The sequence below is a fragment of the Stegodyphus dumicola genome, chromosome 12, assembly GCF_044657685.1.
Source record: "Stegodyphus dumicola isolate Sdum_Otavi_A_Nest chromosome 12, ASM4465768v1".
NCBI lineage: Eukaryota > Metazoa > Arthropoda > Arachnida > Araneae > Eresidae > Stegodyphus > Stegodyphus dumicola.
Genome location: NC_140779.1, coordinates 47,429,367 through 47,444,636, shown reverse-complemented (window position 1 = coordinate 47,444,636; position 15,270 = coordinate 47,429,367). Strand labels below are relative to the sequence as shown.

Genomic DNA, 15,270 nt, shown 5'->3' with positions numbered 1-15,270 from the left:
TACGTCGCTCCTACCGCATAGTACAATCTACTACCTTCCTCTTCCGAGGCTAACATGCAACTCTTAATAAATACATTAACCCTTCTCGAAGAAGAGCTACCTGCGCCAAGCATGCTATGTTGATCGCCAAACAGTCGCCAGATATCACAGTCCCATCTTTTCTTTCTGGCCTTTTGAACTCGTACAAAATGTACGAAGTTCCTTTTTATTCTCGTCAAATACGAAATTACCCCCCTTTCTATATACCTTTCCCTCGCACCTATGCTTGATTTTTCGCCCATCGGTGCAGAAAGACTTAGCGGGTTCAAAACAAGACATCTGTCTACTTTATCTGTCTGTCTGTCTGTCGAATTATTCTCAAAATAGGGAGGAAGGATAGGGACTTTTTCTTGAACACATAAATTCTCTCTTTCCGGAGAAAAGAAGACTTTCACGTGACCTTTCACGTCACAGCAAGCTATAACGCCCCTTTTGTACGAGTCTATGTGTTTTGGCAGAATGCCAGCCAAGGTTGCATTTAAGACGGTGAAACTATAACTATACCGAGTTTACTGCTCATCATAATGGCACCAAATGTCGCCAGATCCCGTGTGAATCGAATGCCAGGATTAAAACAATGAATAGTGAGAATCAATAAAAATATTTCATTGATGTGGGTCGACTGGCAAACGTTTACGATGGCATTTAGCTCCATTTTGACCTAATTCAGTTTAAAAAGCCATCCAAAATAGACATTAGCTCAAGTTCAAATAATCATTAACTGGCTATATTTCTTTAAAATTAAACAATAATTTACCAAAATAAGTTGAATCGGATGTATTTGCGTCATTTATCAGATGTTTAAGGGCTGGTAAACATCAGAATAAATAATAACACTTTAAGATTATTTTGAAGAAAAAAAAAACGCAACATATGGTAAAACTTAATATTACAGAATGTCATTGGTACATCATACTCGAGCTGAATTCCGTAGATCTGTCTATATAATAAAAGAAAGAGTCTGTCTGTGTGTGTGTTTGTGTCTTTCGTTCGCGCTGCGCCTAAGCTAACAGACCCAAGGCTACGAAATTTGGTACATAGGTGCATCTAGACAAGAGCCAGTGCACCTCGAAGCGTTGTTTTCAAAAATCGAATGAGATTTTTCTTATTTTATGTGTTTGATGAAATCGCATCAAATTGATAATTCTCTCTCATTATATCAGCAACAATGGTACGCAGCCATTGTTTCTGATATAGCACAGACACACAGATCGTATTTTATTCTCGAGTGTCAAGATGTAGACATTGTTGCTGAAATCAGCACACTTGCCACTCGGAAAAATGAGGGCGATGATTCTGTGCAGTTTTAAATCTAATGTTTCTCTTGAATACTGGACATTTGTTGAGAGAAGGCAATGAGAAGTTGGTTAATTTATTTATTAGGATAATTAAAATTTGTATTAAGAGATATTGCTTATTTCATTGTAATTTTTTTATATGTAATACATTTTTTATATGTAATACATTTTTTATTTAAATTTGTGGTTTTGTTTTTTTCTTGATAAAGTTGTTCTGCAGAGTGAAATTCTGCGCATTTATTAAATTTAATGTTTGATATTCCCTTTAGGCATTTTCCCGGTGTATTTAAAAACCAGACGAAGGCTGGCCGCATAGCGGATAGTTACACATTATTTCAAAACTAATGGTGAAACGCTGGAGTAAATGGACACGAGACAAAACCTTCGTCGAAAAAGGAAAAGGTTTCGTATATTTTGATTTCCGGATTCTAAAATGTGCTGAATGCTTTGGATATAATACATAGTAAATAAACACTAGATTCACTTCGTAAGAGTACACTAATGAGTTTTGAACAATACTAGTTCATAATAGTTTTTAAATGAAAAGGAAAATGAGAGGTGAAGGAGATAGTAAAAAGTTCAAAAATGCAGTAATATTTTTTTTGTCTCAAAATTAACAAGTTGAAAATTTAGTATAGAGTTCATACATAATACGAGCACAGGTACACATAATACGAGCACAGAAATAGGTAATCAAGGTAAATGGGACTTAAGCAGGCTACCGTTAAATATTAAAGAATCTATGACAAATACAGAGCAGAAATAAATAACATACAAATTTTTGTAACGGAGGTCGCAGTGGCTGCATATTCAAGCCTCTACGAATATGCAGACACTGGAATTGGTAGTCCTGGTGATAAATAGGAATAATGCTATTATTGGTTTTCAGACGCTCGAATGAAAACTGGTTGTCAAACGATGATCATGAGAACGTAGCTGTACAGTGTTAAGCTCTTCGCGAATTTTGTTGTTCCTGAGGTAACAAGGGATATCTGAAATTTGCCACAAGATCTAACTTTGCTGTGTTTTGATTTGTGTCACTTTCATTTCGTCAGTTTTCAGCTCATTTTAGGTCCCTTTTTTTTAAAAATATCTGAAGTGTTGCTTTTGTTTCTTATTATAATCTCTCACTCCCCGCCAACTCAATGAACTCCGGAAGATTCAAATTGAAGTTACGTTGGAGAGGTCAAGTCTTTTATATCTTAATAACACGACCATATCTAGAAACGCGACAAAAACGGGGTAGGGATAGTTCAGAATCTGTTCACCTCATTCAGTCTTTACCTATATGAAGCTGGTGAAAATATCACAGCACTTTTGTTATCCTAACAGAAATATCATACTTCAATTATAAATGAAATATTCTTTGTGCTAGTTTCGCTCTAACATCCATTTGTGTTTCATATTTAACAATTCGCACTTTACCATCCTTGCCAGTATAAAAGCTGTTTAATTCTTGTAAGACAGACAGATAAAATAGACAGATGTCTTGTTCTGCACTTTCAGCCAACAGGGCGAAAAATCAAGCTTAGGTGCGAAGGAAAGGTATACAGAGAGAGGCCAATTTCGCATTTGACAGGAAAAGGTTTCGTATATTTTTAAAATCCTTGACATCCGCCATTTGCAGAGCTTTCTGTATCTCTGGATCTCGGATGCCATCGATGAAGTACTTATGGGGCATGATTTCCCTTGTTTCTGTCGGACACTCCGAAATGTCCAAATGAGACAGCCTTTCAACATCCGTGGCGAGCTCCTGGAGTGTTTCCGTGGGCTTCTGTTCACGGGATTGAAGTCTGCTGTAGTCTTTTAAACATTTCTCTCCAAAGCCCTGGGTAGAGCTCCGAAGTCTAGCCTCTAGTTTTCGAGCAGAATTTGGAGTACCTCCATTTCCTATGTTCTCAGAGTAGCAGCAAGGTTACAGGATAAATCGCCAAAGGAAAGACTCCATCATCCAGCAGCTGTTAGCCGCCCTCTATAGTTTAAGTGTCCAAACATCTGGAGGCTGTCCGGAGGGACGCTACACCCTCCAATCAACCTACGGGAACTCCAATCAACCCATGGCGATAGATGATGTCAACCAGACACCACCAATCACCGAGCACCCACCGGACAGTCCTTATTTATCAACTATGTAGTTTCCAAACCACCAAGTTCCCGGACAAGAGAGTACGAGTACTATCCTTAGCAAGCCCGAACCAACCACTGAATATACGATGGCTCTAGTCCTGTGCAGATTGATTATTTACCCTGCAGGCCGAAGCTGTCTAGCAGAAGTCCAGCCAATTGTCTGGAAGAAACCTGGGTCTCCTCCCATAAATGGTCAGTTCCGGAAATTCCACCCAGTCGGACCACAGGGATGGTTGTCTAATATCATTCGCCCAGGCCTGCACAGCCTACCTGTTTACCTGTAGGGGCCACGAGGAGGCCGATGTTAAACTGGGGGAATAGAGGCTATAAGGTAGCGCGTCATTCCCCCGACAGCTGCACCCACCCTCAAATCGAACTCCGGGTTTCCTGCCACCAGCGGTCGGTTCCGGAAATTCGTCCTCAAGGAGTAACCCCTCCGGCCGCTGCAAGGTGACATGTACACTCATAGAAAGGAACTCCGTTACTTGGCTGTCTCTAAGAGACGCCTTACACAGATTAAAGCTCAATTCATGAGAGGTGATCCAAAAGAGTCGCACCTCCGCCGGCCGAGGCTATCCCGCCCCCCTCCGCAATCCAAGACGGCGTGACGGGGACCACCAAAAATTTCCATCTACAGCCCTATCGGGTTGGGAAGAAAAATACTAAGTCGAAAATACAAAATTCAGTGCTTGATCACGGAGAATCACTTTGCCCCAGAACATATCTAAGAACTTCAGGCGTCCACCTGGTAACCACATGGAGGATATGGAACGCCCAATACAGAGTTCAGTAGCCCACTGGCACTCTCTAGCGATCTCCCGGCTCGCTAGCGACGCACGGACTTCGCCGGCGATGTCATTCCTCTCCGGACCAACTGTTAAAATGACCATATAGCTCTACCACAGCCAGAGGAACAGACACGACACTACAAGTACGGTTCCTGCCAAGCCTGAACCAGCTTGAGAATGAGCTCGGGTTCTTGTCTGTGAAGTCAAATTATATACACCGTGTGGTTGAGACTGCCTAAGTACAGATCCTAGCCTATACTTCCCAGGTTTCGCTGAGAGGCAAGGCGACATCGCTTGTGACGGGACAACTTCCGTTCTAAGGCTATTGTCCATCGGAATTAAGCACCGCCCCGCACTATTTACCTAAAATGCAACGAAACCACGACCGAGGGGCAGACACGACAGTACCAGCACGGTTCCTGCCAAGCCTGGACCAACCTGAGCGAACTCGGGTTCCAGTCCCATGAAGATTGTTTGTCTGCCCCTGTGGTTGAGACGGTCCAAATACAGATCCTAGAGAGGCCTTAGTTTCGGAATCCCATCTATTTGCATTTACCTTGTAGAGACATTAGGATTTTTTCCGAAGCAGGCAAGATGAAAAATTAGCAACTGCCTTCGCCGGGAAGGGAACCACGGACCTCTGGAATACCGGTCCAGCGTGCAGAACCACTACACCACGAAGGCACGCTAGGAAAGAGGGAGAAATACCTTATAATCTCTATAGAGAACTGAGCCTATAAGGTATTTCCTCCCTCCTTTCGGCATGCTTTTGTGTTGTAATGGTGGCACACTCGGTTGGCTATTCGAGAGATTCAGGTTCGAGTCGCGGTGAGGGCGCTGCTCATTTTTTAAGTCTCCCTTATAAAATAAATCCTAATATCTCTACAAGTTTTATACATTTACCAGGAGGTCTTTCCGTCATATGTGAATAGCTTTAGAAAAGCTTTACAGCTTTATAGAAGATATATGTCGGAATTTCTAGCAGTAAGAATTGTTTCCATCTGTCACTATGGATTTGTTCAAGTCGCCAACTTCCTTAGTGATAGCAGCAGAAATTTTGCCACTGATTTTTTTTTTTCGACAATAGGCATTCTTTCTTCGATTTGTTGTTGGAAAACACTAACTCTTTCTTCGGTTTGTTGTTTCATAGCAAAAGCTCTCGAATTTTCTAACTTTTAACTTCAGTCTGTCTATTCTGCCTTCCATGGTTTAGAATTTGTTTTCTAATACGGTAGTAATTTCTCTTTTCATTTTCCCTTCACCTGAGTCATTCTTCATGGCGCATCTTCATCTCTCCTTTAACAACTTGGTAGCGCCTTCCATTTTTCCTTGGTTCGCTTTCATCTCTTTGTTAAAAGCTGCAAAGGAAGTCATCGGTTGACTGCATTTCATTTCCATCGCTCTTGTTCACTGGCAAATCCCACGTTTTGCACCGAAAATTGTTACGTGCGTGCGGGTTCACAATGGATTGAATGCTCACAAAACCGATGATAGCATCGTAAAATTTATTTTTCAAAAGGAAACACTTTACAATTTTGAAACGATCTACAAAAGTACTCGGACTACTCTACTCAGTCAGCAGTTACCACTTCAGTTATTGAGAATGTTAAACACAACCCAGTGCAAAAGGTGTCTAAAGAGCGAAGCTGCCAAGGAGATCTCTCAATACTCCGAACTCAAGTCTACACTATAAAACTGAGAAATTATGCTCTGTCGCGTCTTATATAGTTTTCACCCGACTCACCCGACCGCTGAGATATTTTCCAGTATCTTCAATTTCACGAAATTTCTGGAAGGTATATACAATATGGGGCATAATACAGATACAGTTACATATAGAGATCAGAACAATTACAGTTATTTAAGGGATCGGGCCAAAATATCGCCAATTTAGGCGCAGTTTTTGGCGATTTTCCGTCAAATTTGGTGACAAAAATTAGTTTCCGAATCTATCGCCAACATAGCATTACCATTTGTCTCAATGTTAAATACACCTGCCCCTGTTAACTTATTTTTCCGGCAAAGCTTTGTATTCTCAAAGCATTTTATAAATTATATAAGAGATACAGTGATTTTACTTATAATTTCACTAAAATTATTTACATATAAACAAAATTGGTAACAATAAGAAAGCTACTTATCGTATACAGCTACACTTTCCTTTGCATAGAAAACTTTGATGCGAATGTCAGAGTGTAATTGCTTGGAAGCATGACAAATTCATAGGCAAACGAAATTAATTTACGGAAACTGTTAAAGTATAAACATTTCCTTGCACCTACACTGCGCAAAAAAAAGGGGCGGAGACAGTTCTATATCTCCCGTTGTACTGGGCCGATTGACGAAATTCAATCTGCGTTTTTCATGTCTCGAAATTGCGACTTAGGATATATATTACATTTATATATAAATATATTGTACTAATATAAGTATTTTGCCACAAAATCGGACTCTTTCTGAAATGACATGCGAATTTTTTTTCCATATTTCGATTCCAGGACTCAAATTATGCCAAATTGTCCAGTTTTGTAAAAATTGCACGAGTAGTTTTTTAAAATAATAGCTCTCGAAATTTTAGCTTCGTAGAATTTTAGCTCAATGTTAATTGAATTCGATATACATTAATATCTCTTTTTTATTAAACATATTTGATTCTTCCTTTCATATTTCGAAATTTAGCTTTATTCCAAATAAAATTCGTCCATTTTTTATGATTTACTTTTAAATTTAGTATTTTTAAATAATGTTTATAAATTTTTCATAAAAATTTTGAATCATAATCTATAAAATTTTTTCAATTATCTTAAAGTAGATGTATTTCTAAGCACACATGCAAAAAAATTTCTAAGCACCTTTTTTATTCAAAATTTCAGAAGATATACGTGAATTTATATATTGGCGCGTTCCTTCGTAATGGAAGGGAAAGGAAAATAGGTTGCTATATATTAAGAAGTTTGCCAATTGAGTTATTCTTGGCGCAAAGTGAAGAAAATGCGCCAAGTTAATGTTAAAATTTCTTCGTAAATTTAGCACCAAATTTTACAAAATTTAATATTGAGGCATAATTTGAGTCGTAGAATCGAAATATAGAAAAAAAATAATATATTTTTCAGAAAAAGTCCCATTTTGTGTAGAAATACCTATGTTAGAACAGTACTATTTATAAATCCAATATATATCCTAAGTAGCGCTTTCGAGACATAAAAAGCGCAATTTGAATTTCGTCAATCGGCCCAGTAGAACGGAAGATATAGAACTGTCGCCCCCCCCATTTTTTTTTCGCAGTGTACACGAATTTTACCATACGGCTAATTCATGTAATTCCTCAGGACAGTGTTTGTTTCATATTCCATCCGTACTTATTACACTTCAGAAGAAATACTTAATAACGTGTCATCTGACATACCTTCATGTTGTTTATTTTAATACAGCTTTAGTGCTATATGCAACTTTCGTTTATTTTTGTTTAAGAAAATCTTTCACTGCGGTATTTCTTACAAATTTAACTTAATTTCATTCATTTAATGACTTCCACCAATTTCATTACAGTGAAACGATTTGCACTATCGTGCTCCGCCTTTTTTTTTTTTTCCTCCTATAAAGCTTGTTTGAATGATAGCCAGTTTAATTCGAATGATTGATATCATGCGATAAAGCATGACCTTCAAATCCTCAAAAATTAAAAAATAATTCAAAGGGAAATCATAGAAAAAAAAATTATCTTATATGTCGTAAGCATCAATACGGGAGGCAAGATGGCAAGGAATAGGGTGGATTGAAAGGCAAAATATTATCCTGGATGATGTACAGCTGCGCATTTATTTTTGTTATTAGTTCACTGATTGCTATATGTAGGTTATAAAAAGATTTAAGACCATCTTACGATTATCCATAAATGTTAAATAGGTGAAGAATTTCAACATGTTAGATAGGGGAAACACTAAGAAATTTGGCGAATGGGACAATAAGGAAAAGAAACTGGATCAATTGGAACATTGCTTCGATTCAATGGCCCTTTAGACGGTGATCTTGTCTTTAGCAGTTTATTTTGAAGAGTCGTCATATGAAGTGGCTATATGTTTTGTTTACTACGACATGCTCATATACGCGCATGGTAATCTAAAGTGCATGCTGGTTTAATGCTGCCAATGGCCTGACTCCAAACGCAATTCATTACGAAAGACGAATAGGTCTTATTAGGCTTTGCACCACTGCAGACATTTTACATGATGCGACAGTATAACCAGCCAAGACGTAAGAATCTAGTTTCCTTAACTATCATAAAATGTGATTAGATCTACATCAGTGTATCCTTGCGAATTCTTGCACGGAATTGAAGATAAGCATTACCAGAGAAGGGTGCAAAAGACCTTTTTACTGAACACAAAATATTTCACAGATGACACGGACTTACGTGCTTACAAAACATTAACCACTTGCGGTGAGAACTTGAAAGATAATGTAACATTAAATTTAAAGGTAAAGAGTAGTGTGAGATTACATAATTCAATTTAAACTAACAGGTTGAGTTGGAAACCTACACCAACTGGATAACAACTTGGCGGCAAAAATTAGTAGCCAATATTAAGGTTAACAACTGTTAGGAAGTAACAGCGTCGACTCCCAGAAGTGAAATCATGCTGTGTCTAATCTTTTCGCTTTAACAGTTTAAATGCTCTCAATTCGCCCTAACTCATTCACATTCTGGCAAGTAAACATGAAGGGAATAGGAGACTTCAGGAAAGACTCACAAAATAAAATAACTATTAGTAAAAATGAATAGAACCGTATAAGGAGATCATAGTAAAGCTGGAATCAGAGACATATTAGGACATGTTACCTCTCTTAAATCTGCCGGACTTTGGCAGGTTGTGATAAGGTCTCATAAAGAAAGAAGAAACTGAAGATTAATATGGACAACGATGTCTCGAGAGCACAAAATGAATATTACTATTATTTAACTTCCGTATACGTTTTCAATAGTTGTTAAGTTGAATTAATTGTTTTAAAAATAATATTAATATGTTGGCATTGTTTCAAACGCAAGCTCGAGAGCCATGCATTGCTCTCGCACGTAAAATGTAGAGATATTTGAATTTGTTTAAAAAACAAAGGAATTTTATATATAGGTTTTTCTCTTGTGGATAGTATGTAGCCTTTTATTTTGGGCGTTCAATAAAATCTTCATGCGGTGTTCCATCATCAGAATTTTTATTGAAGTTCAACACCACACCGTTGAAGCCTTAACACCACATCACAGCAGTAAATACTAAAATTGGTGGCAGCATTTAGGGATTGTTCTTGAGAGTAAATTTATGAACAGACTTTTTCGCCTGTGAACTAGAGTTAACATCGTGCGTTGTTTTCTGTACATCTCGTCGTGTGAGTGTTCCGTATCGTAGAATGGAAGTTCCGGAAAAGGCAGTATTGTAAAGGATTTTATGTGAGCAGCCAAGACTTTCTTCTCTGCACAAAAACGATCTCATTTTGGGTGGAAGGACAGTTCGCGTGGTGAAGCCTTTTCAGAAAGTGACAGTGTGTCAGAAATGAACGCCGTAGGAAGCGTGATCTAGTGCCGCAAAATAGTGAAATTTTCCGGAAGAGCTGGAGTATCCAAGTTAGTGCTCAGAGAGTCATCGAAGGTGTCTTCAAATTGGTGAGTACCATTTCTGTGATTTTTGAGAAGTTATGCCCGTTATTCGAGACTAGGTTTATTTTGGATATAGCTCTGTTATTGGGGATGTGGAGAACTTTTTATTATTATTATTTGTCCGCTGCCCTGAGAGAGGGGCGCTACCAGCTTTCTCGCTCTTCCTCTCTGGAGGAAAATTCGAACTGGTTACTCGGTTCCTGGCTGCCGTCGGTGAAGCAAGCACTCACCTCTCTTTCCCTCCGTGATGTTATCGTAGCTGTACTATGACTTTCTTGATTTTTACTCATGCGGATTTGCGAACTGAAAAATGCTCATCTTGTAACTACATGCAATTTGATTGTGTATAAGTGAATATATGTTAAAATATATATCATCCTAGAATTAAATATAAATGTTATGTAAAATCTTAGTATACGGTGCAGCCTTGGCGCGATTTTGAAAATTATCGCCAACACCAAAAATGATCCAAAGAACGTCTATATATATACTATACACTATATACTATGTGTGTATATAACATAGTATATACACTATATATACAGTATATACTATGTATAACCATATATATTCTTCGAATGACCTGTTTACTACTCATCGTATATGTTTTACTGCTCATCATAAAGTCGCCAAAAGTAGCCAAATCCCGTGTGCACCGGATACTAGGATTAAACCAAATGTTAATATTACCGAGTCAGATTTTGTAAACATTCAACGTGCAATCAAAAATGGCATCCATCAACAACAGCCATAAATGGTGACTCGTCAAGTTAGTGAATACGTGCCTCCTGTAACCTGCTTGCATCCTCAAGTTCTGTGATTATAATGTGCTATGAAGTGAAAATTATTTCTGTTCATGCAAAACACTAGCGTAATCCATCATTATTTTCGTGTCATCAGCAATATAGTGTGAAAAACGGTTGTGCCTGCTTAACAACGGGCTTGTGAATTATCATGTGTCTCATGCAAATCGTCAAAGTGCTTTGAAGTGATCTCCATATAAATCGTACAACGTGGTTACATATCATAAAATAAGTTTTTTCGGAATATTTTTTCTATAAGTGAATTGTGTTGTGCTGAATCTGCTGCTGACTGAGCAAATATTTCTCGTATAATTCGGTGGTAAGCCACGCAAATTCTTAGTATTACTTATGCTTATATTCGGATAGCTTACCTGCAAAATAGTTTCTCTCACGTTAATGTTTACATTAACTTTATTTATTTTGCACTAGTGTCGTATGTGAACTTATTAGTGACTGATTATTGTGTATTTATTTGTGTCATATTGGCAATATATATTTGTTTTTGTGAATCATGGCTCCACCACAACCCATCGCAGACGATCTTAATATTTCACGTGTTTCCGTCGAACCTCCCCCATTTTGGAAGGTCAACCCTACTTTGTGGTTTGCACAACTAGAGGCCCAGTTTGATATCGCCGGAATCACTGTTGACTCCACGAAATTCAATCATGTGATATCTGCAATCGAATCTGATATTCTCAATAGTGTTTGTGATATCGTTTTACACCCTCCTGTGACTGGCAAATATGAGACACTAAAAACACGCTTAATTGAATTGCATTCTGAAAGTGAGGAGTCAAAGATACGTACACTTCTTCAAGGGCTAGAACTTGGCGATCAACGCCCATCACAATTACTTTGCCGTATGCGAAACCTCGCTGGAGAGACCGTTGGAGAACCTTTGTTGAAATCCCTATGGATATCTCGTCTCCCGCAAAATACACAAAGTATTCTTGCTGCCTTAAGGGGACTCATACACCTTAAATCTGTCATGATCTTCGAATATGTGACTGTTGCAAGAATTGGGATATTTTATTTATTTTAAAAGCAATTACTTCCAACTTTTTACAGCTGACTACATAATATAGCTGCTTTGGAAACTAGTAACCAGAAAGTTTGTGTTGCCACAAATATTTTTGTAATTTAATTCTCTTTGTGACAAAATATTTCGCCATGTTTCCACCTTGCGCGCATGATATTTTAAAAATGGCTAATGGTACGTACTTGAGATTCGATGGAATTCTTTATATGGGCACTATTTTCTAACTGAACCAACAATCTGATGAATATTTTAATATTGAAAAATTTTATGGATGAAAACATTACAAATTTTGTTAATAAAATATATTTTATAAACTCAACTCAAAATAAAATTAAAATTTAACATGGAATTTTTAGAATTTTAGGTTCACAGTAGTTTCCAAATGTTATAAAAGCTATATATTAAATATGGAATTAAATTATGTAACAGAATGTTTTAAACTGTGCGCGCAAGTTGGAAACATGACAAAAAATGTTGTCGCAAAGCGGATTAAATTATAAAAATATTTGTGGCAACACAAACATTCTGATTACTATTTCAGGAAGCAGCTATATTATGTAGTCAGCTGCAAAACGTTGGTAGTAATTGCTTTCAAATTAAATAAGTTATCCCAATTCTTGCAACAGTCGCCTATTCGAACATCGTATGGGTTTTAAGGTGTACCAGTCCCCTTAAGTGATGATCCTCCAAAACTGGCAGTTGTAGCTGATAAAATTACAGATCTCACACCTCTCCCGCACACAAATAGTGCTGCTACGGCATCTACCTCTCCCATCGAACAGCAAGTTGCAGAGCTGACAAAGCAGGTAAATGAACTTTCGCTAGCCCTCAAAAAGAGCCGTGAGCGTTCCTGTGACCGAAGAGACTATTCCCAACGCAACAGTAGGCGTCATAGATCTAGTGGACGCTATCGACAGTATAAAGAACCGTGCAACAACATCTGTTTCTACCATACTAATTTTGGTTCCAAGGCACGAAAATGTGTTTCTCCGTGCAATGTCCGGCAGTCGGAAAACTAGATCGGCGATCGCTTACCGGCCAACGTTACGACCGCCACATCAATCGAATTCTTTTGGCCGATTCATCCTCAAAGCTGATTTTTTTAATTGACACCGGAGCCGATTTATCTGTCATCCCCAAGAGTTACAGTCAGCATGCCAAAATACCAGCTGCATTGGAACTCTTTGCGGCTAACGGCACTAAAATTGCAACGTATGGCACCAAACTTTTGACCATCAATTTAAGCTTACGTCGCTCATATACTTGGCCTTTTATCCTGGCAGACGTCAATCAACCCATCATAGATGTTGACTTTCTCACAAAGTTCAACTTACTCATAGACGTTAAAAACAACCGTTTAATTGATGGACAAACAAAACTATATTCTTCCGGTAGACTTCCTAATGTGAACCCGCTCAGTACTAGCATTCATATTTTGATGGGTAACTCAAAATTTGACAAAATTCTTGCCGATTACCCTAGCTTGACGAATCCTTCGCAAACTTTTGAGAGGTCACCAATGTCAACGATTTTCCATCACAATGAAACTAAAGGACCTCCTATTACCTAGAAGATTGTCTCCAGAATTACTTCAAGCTGCACGTCAAGAGTTTGATTTTCTCCTATCAAAAGGCATCATTCAGCCTTAAAAAAGTCCTTGGGCAAGCCCCCTGCACATGGTTCGTAAGGCTAATGGCGACTGGCGACCGTGCGAGGATTATCGTCGCTAAAATGCCGTTACAATTCCGGATCGCTATCCCGTACCCCATATTCAGGATTCCACTCAAATGTTTTCAGGAAAGAACATATTCTCAACACTTGATTTAGCACGTGCCTATCATCAAATTCCTGTTAACCCTGCAGACATTCCGAAAACTGCCGTCACAACCTCTTTTGGTCTTTTTGAATCTTTAGCTATGCCGTTTGGTTTACGAAATTCAGGCCAAACTTTCCAACGTTTTATACATGAAGTTTTATTTGGATTGGATTTTTGCATCCCTTATTTTGACGACATCCTTATTGCATCGACTAGCGAAGAAGAGCACATCCGTCATCTTCGTCAAGTGTTTGATCGTTTGAATAAACATGGTTTGATATTAAACCCTAACAAATGTGTACTCGGAAAACCATCTGTTTCATTTTTAGGTTGCCTCATTACTGCCTCAGGTGTAAAACCCCTGCCTGAGAAAACAAAAGCAATTGCCGACTTCCCAAAACCTACCACTATTGTCGAGCTCAGACGTTTTTTAGCCATGATAAACTTTTATCGCAGCTTCTTACCAAAGGCAGCCGAGACCCAAGCTTCACTGAATGAACTCTTAAAAGACTCACGTAAAAATGATAAACGCCCTGTTCCTTGGAACGACGAACTTAATCAGGCATTTGAAAAATGTAAACACGACCTTAGTAATGCTGCAACTCTCTCCTATCACTCTCCTAACCAAAAGCTGAGTGTTATGGTCGACGCTTCTGACATTTCCATCGGAGCTGTCTTAAACGTTCGACATTCTAATGACTACCGGCCGCTAGGATTTTTCTCACGTAAGCTTTCCCCTACAGAACAAAAATACAGCACGTATGACAGAGAATTATTAGCTATTTATGCAGCTATTAAGTATTTCAGGCATAATCTTGAAGGTCAACACTTCACTACATTTACTGATCACCGACCTCTAACTTATGCATTCACATCAAAATCAAATTCTGCTTCCCCGAGACAAATTCGGCATTTAAATTATATAGCTCAAGTCAGCACTGATATTCAGCATATATCAGGTTCCAGCAATGTCGTCGCGGATACTCTCTCACGTATTCACGGCATCGATGCTGTTGTAACTCTCATCATACAGCGAGGATAAGTCTGGCAACAGCTGCAGGGAAAAAAACTTCGCAGTGCTGGAATGGCAACAGCGGATGATATTGTATAGTTTTTAGATATTTTGATTTTGAGTCGATGTTTTTTTGCGTCTTTTGCGATACTATTGCGTCACCACATTTGAGTTTTGGGTGAATGAAATGAATCCGCTGTCCCGCTGCAGATATTAGTAAAATATATTTAGAAAATTAGCTGCGTTGGAAGGGACGAAACCTTGTGTTTGAATTTGCGGTATTTTTCCTCCTAAAGTTGCGTCGATTTCAGAATATTATGCCAGGCTTATTCACGCTGGCGCAGATAAGTTCAAATTTTGTTTATTGTATTTATAGTGTATAACTTGCAAATATATGAATAGAATTCTATTAAATAAACTTTTAAATTCTGGAATGGTGTTTTAAGATTTTAGATGTAGAGTATTCACATTGCTATGTCGGAGCCAGTGGCAGTCAGGTGTAAAGTAAAATTGTTTTTGCTCCACGACATAACAAAATGGGGAGCCAGCCAGGATTGCGATCCTGATTCGAATGTGTTGGGATTATTATATTAATATAGTTGAGAAAGTATTGTCTTTGCTATATTATATTATTGTAGAAGTAAATATTAATTTAAGTGTTATTTGGAAACGTAATGCGTTTTATCGTCTGCAAT

The 15,270-nt window shown here is 38.2% G+C and overlaps 1 protein-coding gene across 1 annotated transcript; it reads left to right on the top strand.

The window, feature by feature from the left end:
• Positions 1–11,216: 11,216 nt before the first annotated feature.
• Positions 11,217–12,766, top strand: LOC146993556 (uncharacterized). Its single transcript, XM_085827401.1, has 2 exons — positions 11,217–11,652; positions 12,405–12,766. The coding sequence occupies exons 1-2, from the start codon at positions 11,217–11,219 to the stop codon at positions 12,764–12,766; spliced, it is 798 nt and encodes a 265-aa protein (XP_085683527.1).
• The last annotated feature ends 2,504 nt before the right edge of the window (positions 12,767–15,270 follow it).

Excerpts from the sequence above, each read along its gene's own strand:
- LOC146993556 (XM_085827401.1), top strand. The coding sequence starts at position 11,217 with ATGGCTCCACCACAACCCATCGCAGACGATCTTAATATTTCACGTGTT. Across the intron at positions 11,653-12,404 it reads TCTCCCGCAAAATACACAAA|GTGTACCAGTCCCCTTAAGT; the intron begins GTATTCTTGCTG and ends ATGGGTTTTAAG.